At 41.3% G+C, this 21,921-nt stretch overlaps 1 protein-coding gene across 1 annotated transcript in view; it reads right to left on the reverse strand.

Annotated features, from left to right (window-relative positions):
- The window catches only part of CYP2U1 (cytochrome P450 family 2 subfamily U member 1), a 50,789-nt gene that overhangs the window by 9,246 nt on the left and 19,622 nt on the right, over nt 1-21,921 (reverse strand). Inside the window, exon 2 of the mRNA XM_075200739.1 lies at nt 6,174-6,809. Within this exon, the coding sequence (XP_075056840.1) occupies nt 6,174-6,809 (636 nt within the window). The remainder of the gene's footprint in view (nt 1-6,173; nt 6,810-21,921) is intronic.

A 21,921-nucleotide genomic window follows, 5' to 3' on the forward strand; every position in this document is an offset into this window, starting at 1 on the left:
TATCTAATTGCTCTTTCGGTGTTAATTTCTCTGGAACAACCTCCACTCCACTTCCTTTATCAGTTGGAGTACCCTCAAGGCTCAGTCCTAGGTCCTCTGCTATTGTCTATCTACACCACTTTGGTATCATCTCTATGTGGATGATACGCAAATTTATCCTCTCCTGATCTCCTTAGCTCTCTCCTCTTACCATCTGTGTTGTCACGCGTTACTGACTGTCTTTATGCCATTCATCTAGGATGTCCTCTCGTCAACTGAAACTCAATCTTTCAAAAACAGAATTAATAATATTTCCACCCAACAATAAAAGCTTCCTGACTGACATTTCTATTTCTGTTGGCAACATGACCATAAATCCCACCACGCAAGCTCGCTGTCTAGGTATAATCTTTGACTTGCAACTATCCTTTGTTCCCCAAATCAACTCTATGTTTACATCATCCTGCATACATCTAAAAAACATTTCCAGAATACGTACATATCTCACACAAGACACTACAAAAAATTTTATTCATGCACTCATCTCCTGCATCGACTATTGTAATTCCCTTCTTATTGGTCTTCCCAAAATCAGACTCAAGCCCCAACAATCTATTTTGCACACAGACCCTAGATTGATTTTCCTTTCAAATCGTTTTTCGTCTGCTGAGTCACTCTGTCAGTCTCTACATTGGTTGCCTGTTTTTCAAAGAATCCAATAGTAAATTATTCTACTAACATATAAGGCCATAAACAAAATTGCACCGAAATACATCTCCTCACTTGTCTCAAAATATCTCCCAACTAGACACCTCCATTCTGCACAAGATCTGCGTCTCTCTTCCACTCTCATCGCGTCCTCCCATTCTCGGTTGCAGGACTTTTTTTGGGGCTACACCCACTTTAGGGAATTCACTCCCTCGCACCACAAGACTTTCCTCTAGTCTTCAAACCTATCTCTTCAGACAAGCTTATAATATTCCTCTACCACCCTCTTAATCTCCCTAGGTTACCCTATTACCACCCGCTATACAGCTAACACAAGACAACAACCCTCTGACCAACATAGTGAGCATACAGCCCACTAAATACTTTGTAACCTTTGCATTCTAGCTGGACAAATATTCAATATGATGTAGCATTTACCCTTGTGTATCAAACCATTGTCCCATAGATTGTAAGCTTGCAAGCAGGGCCCTCTTACTTCTTTGTATCTATGTATTACCAAGTATTATTTTATTACTGCATGTTCCCAATTGTAAAGCTCTATGGAATCTGCTGGCGCTATATAAATAAATGTTGATGATGATGAAGCATTTTCTCTTCCTACTATTATATTTAGTTTAAAATAATGGAGATTAAGCTGTTTTACTGTAAAATCCCTTGTGGGAAAAATCACCAGCAAAATTGGTATGGTATACAAAACAGAGCCCGCATAATTGCACCAGTACTGTGCCAGCACTCGCCTCTATGAGCATGTCTAGTTTTGGTTGGGGTGGGGGAGTATGTATTTTAGTATTATGACGACACAGTCGTAGCTCATTTTTAACTATGACAACAAGTGTAGAAAAAGTAGTATTATACTGACAATTTCATGCATTGGATATAGAAACTAAAGCTTGGTGGTGAAAGGTCACAATAACATCATCTGTGAAGTGCTTCTGAAAATGCTGAGAGGTGGACCAAAGAGAGGTGACAAACCCCTTGCAAATTCAAATGACCTATATTTAAGTCACTGCCAACAGCACTCAGGCTGAACTAATGAGGACCACCAGTATATTTATTTTAATTTGGTAATTATTTAACCCCTTCAGTGCTAGGGATTAGTGGGACTTGACCTCCACATACCTCTAAATTACTAAGAATGAGTCCCACTTGTCCTTAACACTGAAGAGGTTCAAAGAAGTTAAAATAATATTTAACCACCCACCATAGGTATTTCCTGTCTGTGTTGGCCAGGAGCAGTGGCGCTGAATGATGACAACATAGCACTGGTGTGAAAGGACATCACGGAGCATTCAGCCACTGCATTACAAAAACAATCTGTAGTGCATGGGATAGGGGGAGGGCACTAAAAGTGTCTGATCTCCCCATCATGACAAATACAGACTCAGGACACCATTGTTTGAAAGAGTGGAATCCACTCTTTTTAATGATTTAACCCCTTAGAAATTATTGTCTGGTGTTAACGTGATCACTAGATAATAACACTCTACACTACCGAAATCATGAAGGAGCCCAAAGATGGGGGTTATGTGTAGTAATGCCCAGATCTCTCCCACCCTGGCTCCAAGAAACTATTGGGACCCCTCTTTTGAAAGAGGTTAGTACCCTCTTTCAAATTACATGCCCTCTTAACAGTTATTGGTTTGTGATCACCAGACAATAACACCCTACACTACAGAAAGCGTTAAGATTTCCAGAGAGGATATAATGCCCAGGTCTCCCCCATCCTGGCTCAAAGAAACTCAGCAGTCCGTTCATTTGATGCTGTATCTTTTCTAGTTTTCAAAATGGTATGTCTTGGTAGGCAGCCTATTTTATGCCTACACATTTTATTCAAGACAGTGCAAACTAGCAAAAATATGCCTTATTATCTTCAATGGCAACTAAGTATTTCTTGGTGGTGTTTAGAGACAAAAAAACCCACACATCTGCTTTTAGTTTATTTTTTTGCAATTTCAAATACAAAACAAAAGTATATTTTGGCCATTATGGGTAGAATTTCTTTGCTGTGTCATGAGGTATAAGCAAACTTACGGCTAATAAAAAAAACAAGATATAATTTATGTGGGTACTGCATAAACAAATTAATGATATTGAGATGGAATATGACAAGCCCCCAGCCCAAAAGGTGCCAAAATAGGAACAGCACAGGGGCGAGGAAAGCCTCAGCACAAAGGGGTTAACATCACAAATGGAGAAAAGATTTAAAATCAGACTCTTTTTTTTTTTTCTTTTAAAGATAACACTGACAATAAATAAAAAAAAGTTTCTTTGCTTTGAATAAGCTATTACATTCAGAATACATAGCTACCAGTCTTTGGAACTCTGATGAGGCAAGAACAGGTGTCCTGTTTAAAGACACGTTATGAAAATTGCCATTTTGGAAAGCTGGAGATACGTTGCAAGCTCCAGTGTTATGCTTATGTCTTTTTTCCATGGATGATATTAAATAATGACCAACTTAAAAAATTGTACTGTTTTAAATGTGCCACCTTTGTTTGGACTCAAAGCTCATATAGCACAGGTCTACACTATTGCTGCTTAGTGAATATCCAATACAGTTGGCGCCATTGTATTGTTTTACTATATGCAATTAGTTTCCATCAAAGGCATGTTCAAATTGCTATACTTTGCTCTCTCCAGTATTGAACTTGATTACTAGTTCCACTGATTACTTGTTCCAGGTAAACAAAGTTATCTATTTGGCCTCAGGTAAAAAATGAAGCAGGATTACACTGACAAAGTTGGGAAAGAGTTTACTTTTTAAGAGCATTGCACTATGCACTTTGTACCCACAGAAACTGTTGACTCCACTGTATAATTACATTAAAGCAGTAGTTAGTGGCAAGACCATACATAGATGGGGAGCTTAGCTAGTAAACGTAATAATTCCTGGAGATTTATACTGCTGTAATATAGTAAGTAACATGATTATTAAACATCGGCCTGACCAGACTATTTTATAGCTTCCTCCTCACACTGTCATAGATGTCACCAGCTAGGAGCTGCCATCTTGCATTTGCTCTGATCTTACTATATAATTGCAACGATTTTCACCAGAAATTCTAGAAAATACTAACCTGTATTCTACAAACCAAGTGGATCCTAAACTTTCTATATATGGTATTCTCCTTCATATTAGATGTGCGAAAGGCTATAGTGGATCAAATTGATTAATTATATACAGTACTATTTGAAAAGGTTTCATACTGAAATCATATTGCACCCAATAATTTAGGAAGATATGGTCTACCCAGTGTGATTCCTCCACACGGTATCACGGCACATTCAAATATCACAATGCTGCATACATGTATCACAGATTCCCATTCTGCAAAGTGTAACAGGAAAATATGGAATACGTAAAACCTTGCTAATTATTATTATTATTATTATTATTATCATCTGAAACCTTGCAACTGGTCCCTCAGATATTCACTGGGTGCATATAACTACCTCAAACTTACCTTTTACAATTATTGAGGGCAACATTTGTGTATTTGCACCACATTAGTTACAATGTTAATAGGTGTAATCCATTTACACAGCACTGAAATTGGCTTTGACATCCAATAACGTTAACAAGGTTTTCTGGACTGGAATTCAATGTACCATAGAAGACACTGAAGTTGGAACACAGTGATTTTAACATAAGTGACCCATTCAATTGCTCTCCATATATCCATACTGTAGGGGATGTAACTTAGGACATCTTCATAGAAACTGAATAAAATCACTTCAGAAGAACTCCTCATGGGGCCTATTTATCAAAGGCTGCATATGCCCACAGTTAAATATCATCCCTTATCGCAATGATAAGGGATAAAATTTCACGGCCATTTAATAGAAAATCATCCCAGGACAATGAATCCAATAGGCGGTTGTTCCAGTGATTACGTTACTAACGTAACAACTCCAGGTTCTGACCTGAGGCTGCGCACGCGCAGAGACATTTTGCAGTAGTTATGGAGGGGAGATCCCTCTCCAGTGATGCTCTCCCCGTAGGGTAGAATCGGGGGTCAAGCTCCAAAGAGCTAGTCTTTTTGGACCTTGATAAATTGCCCCAGACCACAGTCCCCTTTGAAAATTATGGGGACTGCGGTTTAATGAGAAACTTAGCATAGATATCTCCTGCATTAGGCTATCTCTTGAGTTAGCCTTTTGTTAGATAGAGGTGAGACATGCGAAAATAGTCGTTTCCACATGGTTTATGGCTTAATAAATAGACCCCTGAGAGACAATGATGTATTGGGTTTTGTCTTCACTGTCAACCAAGGAGATTTTAAATCCAAATAGCCCTGTATTAGTTGACACAGGGTCCCAATGTCTTGCTTCCACAGAACCTTATAACAGAATGCTGCTGGGCATGGTTTTACCTTAAGCCCCACTTAAAAACTCAACTATAGAAAATGCCCCACAACATAAATTTCTTGTCTAAGCTTGAATATGTAAAGAATGCCACATTTTGAGAAAATAAATGCATGAGGAACACCAAATTCCTGGAAAGAAGTTAATTTTTTGTCTTCCAAGACCCGCTCCGAGGACAGTGGCAGGTGGGGAGTTTGACTGAGGCGGTACACCTGTCAAACCGTAACGCAGGTGTCCTAAGGTGAGCTCAGGGAGGACAGAAAGCTCCTGTGGAGCTGAAGGGTTATGTCCTGTGTTATTCATGGTCCCAAACCCTCCAACTCCACTAATGCAAAATAATTTCCCACAGGTACAAGGGGGAAACCTGTACATTGGGGGAGCACATTTCCTGTTGCACTTAACTCACTGCAACCCCCCCCCCCCCACCAACAAAAGCTTCAAAACACTGAAAGTACCACAAGTAAAACAGACAGTGCAGATGTCCCATCATTCTCATGTTTAATTTAAGCCACAAATTAGGCTAAATTTAGGAGTACTTTAGAAAGAAATAGCAAAAGATCATCATCATCACCATTTATTTATATAGCGCCACTAATTCCGCAACTAACCACTAAGCCACCGTGCTGCCCCATAAAAGATGAATTTAATTTAAACATTGGGTTTAAAGCGCTATGAGATTGGACTTTAAAGTAACGTTTATACTTTTGCACAGCGCCACTCTTTAGATTTTTCTACAACTTCGCACACCCAGATGTTCTTCTAGTTTGTGCAGAGAATATTTGTGCACCTTGATATGTGCATCTAGACGCAGCTTGGCAAAACCAAGGATGCTCTGTGCATCAAATGTGCTTTGTACATTTTAAATCTATGTAAAAATGTGACATGCTTAGTCCTATATTGTACATTCAAACATGTACTGGATTAACAAAATATTGATGTAACAAATAAAACAGGGCTTGACAAATCCCAGGAGCCAGTTAGCCAATATGACTGCAAAATTACAGCTGGCACTAGTCATTTCTATTAATGTCAAAATATGCATTATTTTGTCCACTCACAAATTAAAGCAAAGTTCATGATGTTAACAAGATAACACTTACTCTGCACATCTGGATGAAGGCACATATACAGGAGAGACCACAGCATTGTGTTTGTGGTTGTGTCCGTGCCTGCAATGAAAAGATCACCAATGATGTAGAACAAGTAGTCTGTGTTGAAGCTAGTCTCAAGATGCGTTCTCTGTTCCTCTTCTATATGAAGGAGGTACATGTCAATAAAATCTCTGGGGTTCTCTGGGTCTAAGGAGATCTTATGTTCCTCAATAATCCTCTTAAGAAAGGCTGTGATGTCTATCACAATTTGCCTTAATTCCTTGAAAGCTCCAAAAGGAAGATAGTACATCCAAGAGCTCAAATTGGCCATGATGGCTTCACTATTGAGACTAATTTCCAGCCCGCGGGACATCAGTCTCAGCATGGTCTTGAACTCCTCATCTTCATAGTCAAAACGTTTGCCAAAACTTATGGAACAAATGACATTAGAAACTGCATTATTGATAACCTGGACGGGGCTGAAAGCTTTATCACCGAACTTCAGCATTTCTGCTTTCACACATTTGAACTCTTCAGTGATAATGGGCTCCAGACTCAGTTTTCCCAGCCCAAAGTGCCTTAAGGTAGAATGGGAAAATCTTCTCTGCTGTCTCCATATCGGGCCGTATTTTGCAAACACAATACCTGCAAAACAGAACAGATAGTATACTTACTGAACCAAATTAAAATGTACATGGAATGTGCTTAAGTTGAATATTTCTAATAAACTTTACCCACATTTCATTATTATCAAAATATAAACATCAATTAGTGTTGGCAATACAGGTGGCTGCAAATGGTATGATCCCTAGCTGTATTTTGGTTAGAGTGTAAGGATCCTTGCCTGTATCTGTTTTTAGCCATGTTAGGGAATTATAGTCTCTAACCGTCTGAAAACTTGAGGATAATATCCCATTGTAACTAGAACAATTTCCACAATGCATCAACATAATCAGGAATTTCTTTTCTTGATACCCTTATTAGAACTTCTCATTGTTGCTTTTCAGAGCACACAGGATTATATATTTACCCAGAATACTGGAACAAAGTTAGAGAACAAGATACTGGCCTGATATGTTAGACAGATTTCTTTTTTAGCTATGGGGCGGATTGATATATGATATAATGACTGATATGATATAATGCAGAAATAAAAGAAACTATTCAACTAACAACTCATAAAAGTACAAAATATAAAATTAAAAGTAGTTATTTATTATCATATATTCAGTAAATAGTGGTTAAGATATCAAATGAAGTTTAATGCCATGTAATGCTGATCAGCTTTATGTAGACATTAGAGATGAGCGCACTCGGATTTCCTGAATCCGAGCCCACCCGAACGTTGCCGATCCGAGTCGGATCCGAGACAAATCCGGGTATTGGCGCCAAATGAAAACTTGAAACCGAGGCTCGGAGCCATAATCCCGCTGTCGGATCTCGCGATACTCGGATCCTATAAATTCCCCGCTAGTCGCCGCCATCTTCACTCGGGCATTGATCAGGGTAGAGGGAGGGTGTGTTAGGTGGTCCTCTGTCCTGGTAGGTCTCGTGCTGTGCTGTTTAGTTCTGTGCTGTGCTGTGCTGTGTTCTGCAGTATCAGTCCAGTGGTGCTGTGTGCTGTGCTCTGTCAATTTTGAGTTCAGTGGTGCTGCTGGGTCCTGTGCTGTGTCCTGTTCAGTCCAGTCATGCTGTGTCCAGTGGTCTGTGCATCTAAGGGCATAGTTATTTCCCCATTATTCCCAAGTGTTTAAAAATTAAAAAAAAAGTTATAAACAAAAATACAAAAAAAAAAATTTAAAAAAAATTAATTACAACAAAATTTGCACAACCAATCCTGCAGTATAAGCCCATTGGTACTGCAATATTACCAAGTTCACACATTCAGCAGTAAAAGTCCAGTGGTACTGCAATATTACAAAGTTTACACATTCTGCAGTATCAGTCCAGTGGTGCTGTGTCCTGTGCGCTGTCCTTCTGAGTTCAGTGGTGCTGCTGGGTCCTGTGCTGTGTCCTGTTCAGTCCAGTGGTGCTGTGTCCTGTGCTCTGTGCTTCTAAGGGCATAGTTATTTCCCCATTATTCCCAAGTTTTTACAAAATAAAAAAAAAACTTATAAAATAAAAATACAAAATTAAAAAAAAAGTAATTATAACAAAATTTGCAAAACCAATCCAGCAGTATAAGTCCATTGGTACTGCAATATTACCAAGTTCACACATTCTGCAGTATCTTGTGCTACATATAATGGAGAGCAAAAATGTGGAGGATAAAGTAGGGAAAGATCAAGACCCACTTCTTCCTAATGCTGAAGCTGCTGCCACTAGTCATGACATAGACGATAAAATGCCATCAACGTCGTCTTCCAAGCCCGATGCCCAATCTCCTAGTACAGGGCATGTAAAATCCAAAAAGCCCAAGTTCTCAAAAAACAGCAAAAAGAGAAACTTAAAATCATCTGAGGAGAAACGTAAAGTTGGCAATATGCCATTTACGACACGTAGTGGCAAGGAACGGCTTAGGCCATGACTAGTGGTTCAGCTTCACCCAAGGATCTTAGCCCTCCTCCTCCTCCCCCCCCCCTACAAAAAATTGAAGAGAGTTATGCTGTCAGCAACAAAACAGCAAACAACTCTGCCTTCTAAAGAGAAATGATCACAAATCCTCAAGGCGAGTCCAAGGGTGTTGGTGGTTGTCAAGCCTGACCTTCCCATCACTGTACGGGAAGAGGTGGCTCGGGAGGAGGCTATTGATGATGTAGCTGGCGCTGTGGAGGAACTTGATGAGGATGGTGATGTGGTTATTGAAAATGAGGCACCAGGGGGGGAAACAGCTGACGTCCATGGGATGAAAAAGCCCATCGTCATGCCTGGTCAGAAGACCAAAAAATGCACCTCTTCGGTCTGGAGTTATTTTTATCCAAATCCGGACAACCAATGTATGGCCATATGTAGCTTATGTAAAGCTCAAATAAGCAGGGGTAAGGATCTTGCCCACCTAGGGACATCCTCCCTTATAAGTCACCTGAATAACCTTCATAGTTCAATGGTTAGTTCAGGAACTGGGGCTAGGACCGTCATCGGTACAGGGACACCTAAATCCCGTGGTCCAGTTGGATACACACCAGCAACACCCTCCTCGTCAACTTCCTCCACGATCTCCATCAGATTCAGTCCTGCAGCCCAAGTCAGCAGCCAGACTGAGTCCTCTTCAATACGGGATTCATCCGAGGAATCCTGCAGCGGTACACCTACTACTGCCACTGCTGCTGTTAGTCGGTCATCTTCCCAGAGGGGAAGTCGTAAGACCGCTAAGTCTTTCACAAAACAATTGACCGTCCAACAGTCGTTTGCCATGACCACAAAATACGATAGTAGTCACCCTATTGCAAAGCATATAACTGCGGCTGTAACTGCAATGTTGGTGTTAGACGTGCGCCTGGTGTCCGCCATCAGTGGAGTGCAATTTAGAGGGTTGATGGAGGTATTGTGTCCCCGGTACCAAATCCCGTCGAGTTTCCACTTCACTAGGCAGGCGATACCAAAAATGTACAGAGAAGTACGATCAAGTGTCCTCAGTGCTTTAAAAAATGCGGTTGTACCCACTGTCCACTTAACCACGGACATGTGGACAAGTGGTTCTGGGCAAACGAAGGACTATATGACTGTGACAGCCCACTGGGTAGATGCATCCCCTTCTGCAGCAACCTCAACAGCTGCATCAGTAGCAGCATCTACAAAATGGCTGCTCGTGCAAAGGCAGGCAATATTGTGTATTACAGGCTTTAATAAGAGGCACAACGCTGACAACATATTAGAGAAACTGAGGGAAATTATCTCCCAGTGGCTTACCCCACTTAGACTCTCATGGGGATTTGTGGTGTCAGACAATGCCAGTAACATTGTGCGGGCATTAAATATGGGCAATTTCCAGCACGTCCCATGTTTTGCCCACACCATTAATTTGGTGGTGCAGCATTACCTCAAGAGTGACAGGGGTGTGGAGGAGATGCTTGCAGTGGCGCGCAAGATTGCTGGACACTTTCGGCATTCAGCCAGTGCCTACCGCAGACTAGAGGCACATCAAAAAACTATGAACCTGCCCTGCCATCACCTCAAACAAGAGGTTGTGACGCGCTGGAACTCCACCCTCTATTTGCTGCAGAGGATGGAGGAGCAGTAAAAAGGCCATTCAGGCCTACACAGCCACCTACGACATAGGCAAAGGAGTGGGGATGCGCCTGAGTCAAGCGCAGTGGAGACTGATTTCCGTGTTGTGCAAGGTTCTCCAGCCGTTTGAACTTGCCACACCAGAAGTCAGTTCCGACACTGCCAGCTTGAGTCAGGTGATTTCCCGGATCAGGCTGTTGCAGAAGCAGCTGGAGAAAGTGAGGGAGGAACTGGTAAACCATTGCGATTCCACCAAGCATGTAGCTCTTGAGGATGAAGCCCTTCGTACGCTTTGCCAGGATCCGAGGGTGGTCACTATTTTAAAGGCAGAGGAATACATTCTGGCCACCGTTCTCGATCCTCGGTTTAAAGCGTATGTTTTGTCTCTGTTTCCGGCGGACACAAGTCTGCAGCGGTGCAAAGACCTGCTGGTCAGGAGATTGTCCTCTGAAGAGGACCGTGACATGCCAACAGCTCCACCCTCATTTTCTTCCACATCTATGGCTGCAAGGAAAAAGCTCAGTTTTCCTAAAAGACCCGCTGGCGGGGATGCTGATAACATCTGGTCCGGACTGAAGGACCTGCCAACCATTGCAGACATGTCTACTGTCGCTGCATTGGATGCTGTCACAATTGAAAAAATGGTGGAGGATTATTTTGCTGACACCATCCAAATAGACATGTCAGACAGTCCATATTGTTACTGGCAGGAAAAAAAGGCAGTTTGGAAGCCCCTGTACAAACTGGCTCTATTTTACCTGAGTTGGCCCCCCTCCAGTGTGTACTCGGAAAGAGTTTTTAGTGTAGCGGGGAACCTAGTCAGTGAGCGGCGAAGGAGGTTGCTTCCTCACAACTTTGAAAAAATGATGTTTATAAAAATGAATAATCAATTCCTCAATGAAGTACAGCACTGCCCTCCAGATAGTACAGAGGGACCTGTGGTTGTGGAGTCCAGCAGGGACGAATTGATAATGTGTGAGGAGGAGGAAGTACACACTGTAGGGGGAGAGGAATCAGAGGTTGAGGATGAGGACGACATCTTTCCTCAGTAGAGCCTATTTAGTTTGTACAGGGAGAGATGAATTGTTTTTTTGGTGTGGGGGCCCAAACAAACCAATCATTTCAGCCACAGTTGTTTGGTAGGCCCTGTCGCTGAAATGATTGGTTTGTTAAAGTGTGCATGTCCTATTTCAACAACATAATTCCCAAGGACAATTCCATCTTGCAACTCTTTTTTTGGCATTATGTGACCATTCAACAGTCGTTTGACATGTTCAAAAAGTAAAAGAAAATGCCAACAAATTCAATAAATTAAATCAAAAGTTAAATGCCCTGTCATTATTTAAAACAAGAGGTATTGACGTGCTAGAATTAGTGTAGTGTTAATATGTTATAAACACTACACTTGGAACTTGGAGGAGGTATTGTGGCCCCGGTACCAAATTTAGTACCGGGGCCACCCCACTACGCAGTCCAGATACTTGTTTGGTGGAATTCTGACCAGTTGAGGCAGGGTGTATTTATTATATTGTGGCCCCGGTATCAAATTGGGTACCGGGGCCACCCCACTACGCAGTCCAGATACTTGTTTGGTGGAATTCTGACCAGTTGAGGCAGGGTGTATTTATTATATTGTGGCCCCGGTATCAAATTGGGTACCGGGGCCACCCCACTGCGAAGTCCAAAATTTTTTTGGGGGGAATTCAGACCCGTGGAGGGTTTTTTATTAATTACATTGTGGTGACCACTCCTCTACGCAGTCCAGATACATTTATTGGTGCGATTCAGACCAGTTGATGGTTTTCTTATTATATTGTGGTGACCACTCCTCTACGCAGTCCAGGTACATTTTATGGTGCGATTCATACAAGTTCAGGGTTTTTAAATTATATTGTGGTGACCACTCCTCTACGCAGTCCAGATACATTTATTGGTGCGATTCAGACCAGTTGATGGTTTTCTTATTATATTGTGGTGACCACTCCTCTATGCAGTCCAGATACATTTATTGGTGCGAATCATACAAGTTCAGGGTTTTTAAATTATATTGTGGTGACCACTCCTCTACGCAGTCCAGATACATTTATTGGTGCGATTCAGACCAGTTGATGGTTTTCTTATTATATTGTGGTGACCACTCCTCTACGCAGTCCAGGTACAATTTTTGGTGCGATTCATACAAGTTCAGGGTTTTTAAATTATATTGTGGTGACCACTCCTCTACGCAGTCCAGGTACATTTTTTGGTGCGATTAAGACCAGTTGATGGTTTTCTTATTATATTGTGGAGACCACTCCACTACGCAGTCCAGAAAGATACCTCGTTGCAACGTTTTGGACTAATAACAATATTGTGAGGTGTTTAGAATACACTGTAAATTAGTGGAAATGATTGTTATTGAATGTTATTGAGGTTAATAATAGCGTAGGAGTGAAAATAAGCCCAAAAACTTGATTTTTGAACTTTTTATGCATTTTTCAAAAAAAAATCCAAATCCAAAACCTTAAATCCGAACCAAAACCTTTCGGCAGGTGTTTTGCGAAACAAATCCGAACCCAAAACATAAAACACGAGACACCAAAAGTCGCCGGTGCACATCCCTAGTAGACATATAAGCTGCTACCAGGTCCGTAGTTCGTAACCCTCGGTAATATGGTCCTCTTACATGCAGGAAAATAAGGTTTTTATTTAAAGTATATAGACATACAGTGAAAATAAACTACTCAAACAGACTAGGCTCTCCTTCCGCAACTTCCTGCTCTATACTATATATTATTCAGTTTAGCATGCTGTATCTTATTACCATGTACCGTCTCTGAAGAATAAATTTACTCTTTAGGTGAAAGGAAATCACAGAATAAGTACTGTTACCAGACAGACAAGCCCTGGTTGTAGCTGAAGCACAATCGCTATCCCATGGCTGATGGCTTGAAGGATGCAGACAGATGTGCATAAATGTTTGCTCACAGGCAGGAGCATGTTGGCATGTGTCTGGGTGCATGCAGGTGGAGATGTGTGCCTCTATATACAGTAGCATGCTGACAGCTGAGCACATGGTATATAAGGGAACCAGTCCTGATATTTCCTTACTCACTGAATTTAAGCCGTGATCTGTAATTGCTTCTTACCTTACCTTGGACTGTTCCTGGCCTTGCTTTTCTGTTTGCCACCTCTGAACCATTACACAACTTCAAGCCTTTGCTGCTTGCCTGGACTAAGTGGTTATACAATGTGTGAACTAGTGCTGTCTGTCTCTGACCAGTCCATTTAATTTTTCTCATCTTGTTCTGACACTTGTGTCATTCTGCTCACTGTGGGGGTCCAGTGTCCAACACTTGCAGTACTTATTCTGGTCCCTCCAGCATTTCTGGTGTTTGTATGCCCGCAGCTAACCCTAAGGTGAAATCATTACCTAGTTCACAAAACATGTTTTACCTGCAAAGCATTCTCAGGAACATTTTTTTGCATTAACACTTATACTCAGACCCTTCTCTAACTTTGATTCTATAAGTAGAATAATGAACAGCAAAACTCTTTACACCCAGAGAATCTTGATGAGCTCTTTTACCATACAGCATTTCATACCACCTAATGTCTAGGCTTTAAGGCTACCTAATACACTTCCTGATATGCAAATGCAGCCCTTGGAGCAAGAGCCTCAAGTTACCCTCCTCATCCTTCAACAAATACATTTCCTCATACTTGCCAATTCTCCCTGAGTGTCAGGGAGACTCCCTGAAATAGGGGTGATCTCCCTCAATCCCTGAAGAGTATGGCATTCTCCCTGATGCTGTGACGTGGTTGGCTTCGCCATCTGTGGCATGATGACACAGTTCAGAAATTGTGTCCTATGTCCATGTATTGATGCCTATGGAGGTGGCCATTTTCATGGAGACCAAGATTTAATCAAACTGACAGGTAAGACAACATGACTTCAGTAATGGAGACAGAAATGTAAAAGACACTTCAGTCTCTAGAGATTCATTACCTGCTTTTCTTTAACACATATTTGCCTACTCTCCCGGAATGTCCGGGAGATTCACGCATTTCTGGGAGACCTCCTGGGCTCCTTGGAGAGCAGGGCAACCTCCTGGTACTCACCCTCGCAATAGTTAAGTGGCTGAGGGGGGGCTTAATAACACAAATATCTTGTCATCTTAGCCCCGCCCCTGCTGTAATTGGCCAAAACTGTGACAATCGTTTAGGGGCGGGGCTACAAGGATGTGATTTGTCAAGCCTCGCCCCACATGCCCACCTCCCCTGGGATCTCCCTGAAGCCAACAAGGAAAAGTTGGCAAGTATGCATTTCCTTCTTATTTAAACTAAAGTCTAAAATTAGAAGTATGTTTTCTCGATAATCTAACAGCTACAGAATCTTCACCTTTTTAGTTTACTACATAAAAACAACATTATCCTTCCTGAACCACTTCAGCTGTACTCAAACTCATATGCAAGATCGTCAATTTGCCGGTCATTTCAGAATCCAATAGAGCTGAGACAATGACAAGTCTTGCTACAACTGTATCCACTGTAATTTCCCATACTAGACCCTGGGTCCTCCAGCGACATCTATCCATTACCATCACATCATAGTGTATGATGTCACTGCAAGCCTGTCACCTTCTGATGGATACTATTATTAACATTTACTTATAGGGCGTCACATGAGGTCCGCAGCGCTGTACAATATGGAGATAATTACTGGCACTACAACTTCTTCAGAAAAATCAAAGTTTGTGACCAGGAAGCAGACTTTCAGATGACAGTAAGACTCAATTGTAACAGGGCAGCACAAATGCAGTTTTGTGACATAATGCACCTATTACAAATGACCCCATTTCTATGGGCCCCAAGACCAGATGCCAGGTGCAAATTCTGTACCTCTGCAGATGCCACTTTCTGGTGGGAAGAACTGGGTGGTTCAAACTTACATTCTCCTCAATTTATGACTCATAGGCTAAGAGTATAGATGCTCACATTTATGCACCCACATGCAAAAATATGATTTTGATTTGCGGGCCCGATTATTTAAACAACTAAGTCGTGGAGAAGGCATTTCCTGTTTTCTGAGATGGTGCACAGAATTTTTCTAGTAACAAAATAATTTTTTTATTTGCGCAATTTAAAAAAAAGAAGTGTATAAATGTTGTCTCTGATACAATTCCCCTCAAAATTTGGAGAGTTCTATATAAAATCAAACTTACATTCTCCTCAATTTATGACTCACAGGGGAAAATCAATTAGCTGTGACGTGTCGCAACCGTTCCAGAGACACTTCACTGTGGATATTTTTACAGAAATGTCTGTTCATTTTTCCCCATAGAGGTGCAAGGAAAAATGATCGGAAAATCTCTACTGTAGTAACAGTAAAAGTGCACATACATGATATTCTGAAGGAACATCGCGGCTAACTGAATCTGCCCCATAGCCTCCAACCAAACAAACCAGCTAGACACTGCAACAGTATTTTCATTTTCATCCTTTGTACAAGACAATTACGCTAATTTACTGCCTCTAGTGGAAACTGCATATAATGATTTTTAACATTCTGCTATCAACCAACACTTATTGCTTACTCCAGCGACCATCTGATGCAACTAACTAAATGTTGCTCTGTAAGCTCTCGTTCCACCAGCAGCACAGGGTCAACTCTAAATTCTTACAGCCAATGTTAAACTTTACTAACAAATCATTGTTCAACATAAGAGCAATCTGTCTGAAAACAATCTGATTTTGAAATCTGAAGTTGGCCACCGCAAATCTGAAATTGCAAGACCTTTCTAAAAAGACTGGACCTAGATCTATTGGTCCTTCCCTATCGTGAGGTAGGTTAATCTAGTAGCCTGCTTCCTATAGAATTCATGTTGTATTCCATTCATCACTCCTAAAACCTGTTTTCCCAAATCTCTGTGTGCCTCAACGAGGCCATTTCAGATTTACTGATCGTTAATAGAGGTGGAAATGGCACCGTTGTTGGGGTTTCAGGAAAGAAGGGCAAATATATTAAATATCTGACCATATGGAAGAAAATTCTTATGAGTATGACTAAATGTTCTCGGCCTAAAAGAATGACCAATGCATTTCATTTGGCTTATTCCAAGAAACCTTTTATGGAGATGAATCCAAGCTCTGGCTGCTGCTGGTGCACAGCGGGCACAATCTGTAGGTACTAGTTTCCCCAGGTGTGAGCTGTGCATTTGTGTGCACAGAGATGGTGACACCTGCAAACATACTGTACAGAGACACCAAATCCTTGATGAGTGGCCTGCAGTCTGTGTATCTTGTAACCTTTTGATAATCATTGCTAACCGTGACCTGTATCTGACCCTGCTTGCCACCTGCCCAGACCATTGACACAATACTTGAATTTGAATCTGTGGGTTGTTCTACCATCTGAACTAGCGGTGCCTGACTCTGACCCAGGCCAGTTGACTTTTCTCATCTTGTGCTACTCTGCTCACTGTGGGCATCATGTCTCCAGCTTCAGGGTAAAAATGTATTATTAACATGGGAGGGCTGGCAGACTTTGGCCCGGGGGGCAAGCACACCGCACTGGCCCATAAGTAGCGGCCCATCCTTAAAGGGTGGTTTTTGGTACAATATATATTTATCTATATAAAAAGAGGCTGTTTTAGTGTTGCTTAATCCATATATATGTTTTTATGCCCAGGCCCAGAGCTGGAGTAAGCCTCTGGGGGGCCTGGGCACTTTAGACAGGGTAACCCCCTATGATGTAACATGGTTATCATTTTAGACAAATACACAGGCAATACTGTGTGCACTACTGTTAGGTGTACACAGTTCTGCCTTCACGAGCAGTACACGGTGAAGCAGGACATACCTCCCAACTGTCCTAAGCGAAACAGTCACCCAAATTCAGAATTGCCACACTAGATTCAGGACAGTTGGCAGACTGTCCTGCTCTCTCCTACCTGTTCTTGTCACTGTCACCACTTGTGGCTGCAATTTTCTTTAGCTCATTTGCTACTTGTCTGGATCCTGGAATATTGGAGGCCCTATTTGGAGAAAAAAATGGGTACATGAAATTTAGAAAACTCCAACCAATAATAGTATCTACATTTGATAAATAGACCTATTTCCCTCCAACTAACCCTGACATTAAATTTAATAGTATTCCCATTTAATAAATAAACCTATTTCCCTCCCTCCAAACAGGCCCAGCAATAAATTAAATAGCATTTACGTTTAATAAATATAACCATTTCAAACAACCATCCCAGGCATTAAATAATTCATAATCACTTTGGGGAAAATGAGGTCTATTTATTTAAACAGCGCTACATTCAATTAATAGATCACAAACCACCCCAGCAATAAATTAAAGGTCTAATTACACCATCTTAACTTGATAGGCCCCACTATTAAATAAAATTGCCCGACCATCAACACAAATAAAATAGCAATACACACACACACACACACTACACTGGCCCCTTTTTCACACACACAGTATATATGCCACACACACACACACACACACACACACACACACACAGTATATATGCCCCTCACACACACACACACACACAGTATTATTATTATTATCATTTATTTGTTAGGCCCCACAAGGTTTCCGCAGCGTCATACACAGTACAGACAGTAGACCATACAGAGTGACATAGTACAGAACAATAAACACAAAGTACCAATACTTCAGAAACTCCTGGCAGACATATGGGTAAAAACGTAGCAGAAGAACAGGTATGGAGACGGGAGGGGAGAAGGGCCCTGCTCATACGAGCTTACATCCTAAGGGAGGGTGAACAAAACAGGCACAAAGGGAGCTATCGAAGTAAGGGGGAGAGAAAAGAGAGGCCAGGGGAGAGAGGGGAGAATGAGCGAAGGAGGTTAGCGGTTAAGTGTATGATTGGTAGGCTTTGAGGAACAGGTGAGTTTTAAGTGCCCTTTTGAAGGAGCACAGACTAGTTTGTGTTGCAGGCTCAGTGCCTGTCTTGATGGCATGAGGACATAAATAAGTGTACAGGAATATCATGACAAACATAATACATCTACAAAGACAAACACGTGCCTACACTAGTATTAACACTGAACTGCAGATAGGCTGAGGATATTGTGTGAGTAAAAAGCATTAACATCTCCACCTCAAGTAGGTTAGATTAAAGTCATGACGAGCTTAAGATTTCTTCTCACGTCAATGTGCACTGATCCTACCTCCACAGGTGTGCACCACAATACACCTTTACACAGCCAATAGGACAAAGGATTACCAGAAATAAGAACTTTCAGAAAGCAAACTGTGCTCACTAAAGAATAACATTTGACATTCAGTATTGTATAAATAACAGGCATTTATGTAATCCATAAGCACTTGCTTGTCTCTGGAAATTATCATAGAAGATATGAGAGCATAGATCACGGCTCATGCCCCATTCTAACCTGTGCATCAGTTTGTTTGCAGTGAGTATCATTTCTGTACAGCAGGATTGTCCAACCCGTGGCCCGCGGGCCGCATGCGGCCCAGCACGCCTGTAAATGTGGCCCAGAAGGAGTTTTGGTTGTGGCAAGGGGGCAGCGCTGTTAATGGAAAAAAAAAATCCTGCAAAAAAAAGAAATTACTTACCTTGCGGTCACGCGGTCACGTCAGCTGGTACTCCGGCTCCCTCCCTTGTCTCCTCCTCCGTGCGGTGCTCGCAGTGAATGTCGGGCATGATGTCATCACGCCCAACATCCATTGCGGAGCGCAGCACAGAGGAGACACCCGCGCGAGAAGAACAATCAGCAGCACAGAATTGGAGAAAAGAAGAGAAAAGGACAGGAGAACAAGCCGATTGAAAGGTAAGTTAAGGGGGATTTTTTTTATTATTTCAAGGGACGCTGACCAGTGAATAAAAGTCACCTGGTCCTGGAGCATCATGGACCTTATCTCCCTGCTACATACTTCTACTTGTATTAGTAATGGGGCATTATATATTATTCTCTTTGGCCCATTATAAGTTGTTACCCCTTAACTAACATAGTGGTGTAATTATCAAAACAGGTCACAATTTGGGCTCACAGTGATGTATATGTCAGGTACCGCAGGCCTGGTCAGGGCACCCTGATATACAATGCCTAGCTTAAATGCACTTTATTGATATTGCATCGAAACAATACAAAAAGTGATAATAGTATAATAACTAGAGGATTTTTTGAACAGGGCGATTGAAAGGTAAGTATAGGGGGATTTGAAAAAAAGAGTGAGATATATATATATATATATATATATATATATATATATATATATATATATATATATATATATATATATATATATATATATATATATATATATATATGAGAAAAAAAGTGATATATATATATATATATATATATATATATCACTTTTTTTCTCATATATATATATATATATATATATATATATATATATATATATATATATATATATATATTATTATGTATTTATAGACATCAACATGTAACTTTTAACTGTAAAACATTTTAATCCTGTACAGCAGGGGTGTCCAACCTTTTAGCTTCCCTGGGCCACATTGGAAGACGACGAGTTGGTTTGGGCAGCTATCGTTATTGTTAGTGTATCTTATGTGCGGCCCAAACCAACTCGTCGTCTTCCAATGTGGCCCAGGGAAGCTAAAAGGTTGGACACCCCTGCTGTACAGGATTAAAATGTTTTACAGTTAAAAGTTACATGTTGATGTCTATAAATACATAATAATAATACTTATCCACATGTCAACTGTGGTCCACATTCTTTTCTGTAACCATCAGCTTTTCACAACATCAAAACATTTTACTTTCTAAAGATAATTGGTCAACACCAGCAACAGACAAGAGCAGTTATAGCAGTAAGGCCACATTCTCCCCCAATATAAAAAGAACATACAAGCTTCATTATATAAAACATACTTGCCAACTTTAAGAGGCAGCTGTTCGGGAGGGGGTCCATCGAGGGGGCGTGGCCTCGCATGGTGCACCGTTAGGCTCCGACCCCTGTCAATCATTATCCATTTTTAGCCAATCGCAGCAGGCGGCAGGGCCACAATGCCGCATTTAGCCCCGCCCCCCGCCATCTTCAACAGCGGCGACTTCGGGATCCGGGATTTTTGTCTGCTCTCTCGGGAGTCCAGGAGAACTCCCAAAAATTCGGTAGTCTCCCGGACATTCCGGGAGAGTAGGCAACTATGATATAAAATAAAGTACACTGTCAGGAACCAGTAACATCGCAGGTATTGCTCAATTTTTTGCAACACACCGCGTTCTGCTAACATACTCTTCTCATGATCTAACCCACATAAAATAAACATTTGTTTCTACTGGGAGGTAGTGTAATTAATTATAAATTACTGGAGCTTTCTAAGGAAACACATCACCCTGAGAGCAGTTTACCATGAAAATGGTCCAGACTTCGCTATTGTAATAGGACAATCATTTTTCAGACAGTGACTTTTTTATGCAACCGGCATAAACAATATTGTTAATGTGTGCAAACTCCTCCAGCACAAAGAGGTTCCTTCCTGAGACAGGGTAAGTCGCTACAATGATGTGACTGCTCAGAACATTTTGTGACCAAAGACCAAGTAACACAAGAAATGCACAAAAGATCAAGTTATATAACCTGCTGCTGTGAGATATTAAAATCACGTAACAAGACAACCGCAATGTCTTATCAGAATCACTAGCCATAGAATCCGGATTATCGTCTACTACCATTCTAATCTAAATGAATCAAGCTGCGAGTCTCCAGTATATCTGCCACACACACACTATTAATATAGCCCCTCCCCCCACACTTACTTTTCTCCATCCGCGCCGCATGCTCTGCACCTTCTTATTCTTTCGACATGGGACGGCATAAATCACATGGTGCGCTTCCCATGTGACTGAAGACTTCTCAGTGATAGACAGAATGCTTGGCCTATCACTGAGCAGGAGGGGGCCGGCCCGAAACACACTTTTTCTGATTGGCCCGGGGGACACATGCCCCCCTGCCCCCCCGGCCAGCCCGCCCCTGATTATTAACCTATGCTAATACATGTACCCCAGGATTACTTCCTATTGAGCGTGCTTCACGCAATGTCACTCACATATACTCATTTCAGATATATTACAAAAGGACCACTAAGCCTAAAGTTGCTTTGTTTAAAATGGCAATAAGTAGCATCTAGAAATATATATCTAAAAAATATCCAGAAAATATCATAAATTAATATTAGTTATATAAAGCTGTGAACATAGGGAATACCTTTCTTACTTTCTACCTCAGGCTTCCTGGCAGTAAGCCTGGTGAAAGGTACTCCAACTAAAATGGCTAGCATCATAAAACATAGACTATGGCTAACCTCCATAATTGGAGGTATGTTTTACCTTAATGACTAGACCCAAATTCAAATACTTCACATGAATATATATTTTCTTATTTTTCATTGCAGCCACATTAGTTTCATACCTGCCTACTCTCCTGGAATTCCTGGGAGGCTCCTGAATTTCGGGGAGGAGTAGGCAAAACTCCCGAAATTTGCCGAAATTCACAGCAGTGAATGGAGGGGGTGGGGCTTAATCGCATTATTAATCTCCGCCCCCTACATTCAAT

The sequence above is a fragment of the Mixophyes fleayi genome, chromosome 1 (genome assembly GCF_038048845.1).
Source record: "Mixophyes fleayi isolate aMixFle1 chromosome 1, aMixFle1.hap1, whole genome shotgun sequence".
NCBI lineage: Eukaryota > Metazoa > Chordata > Amphibia > Anura > Limnodynastidae > Mixophyes > Mixophyes fleayi.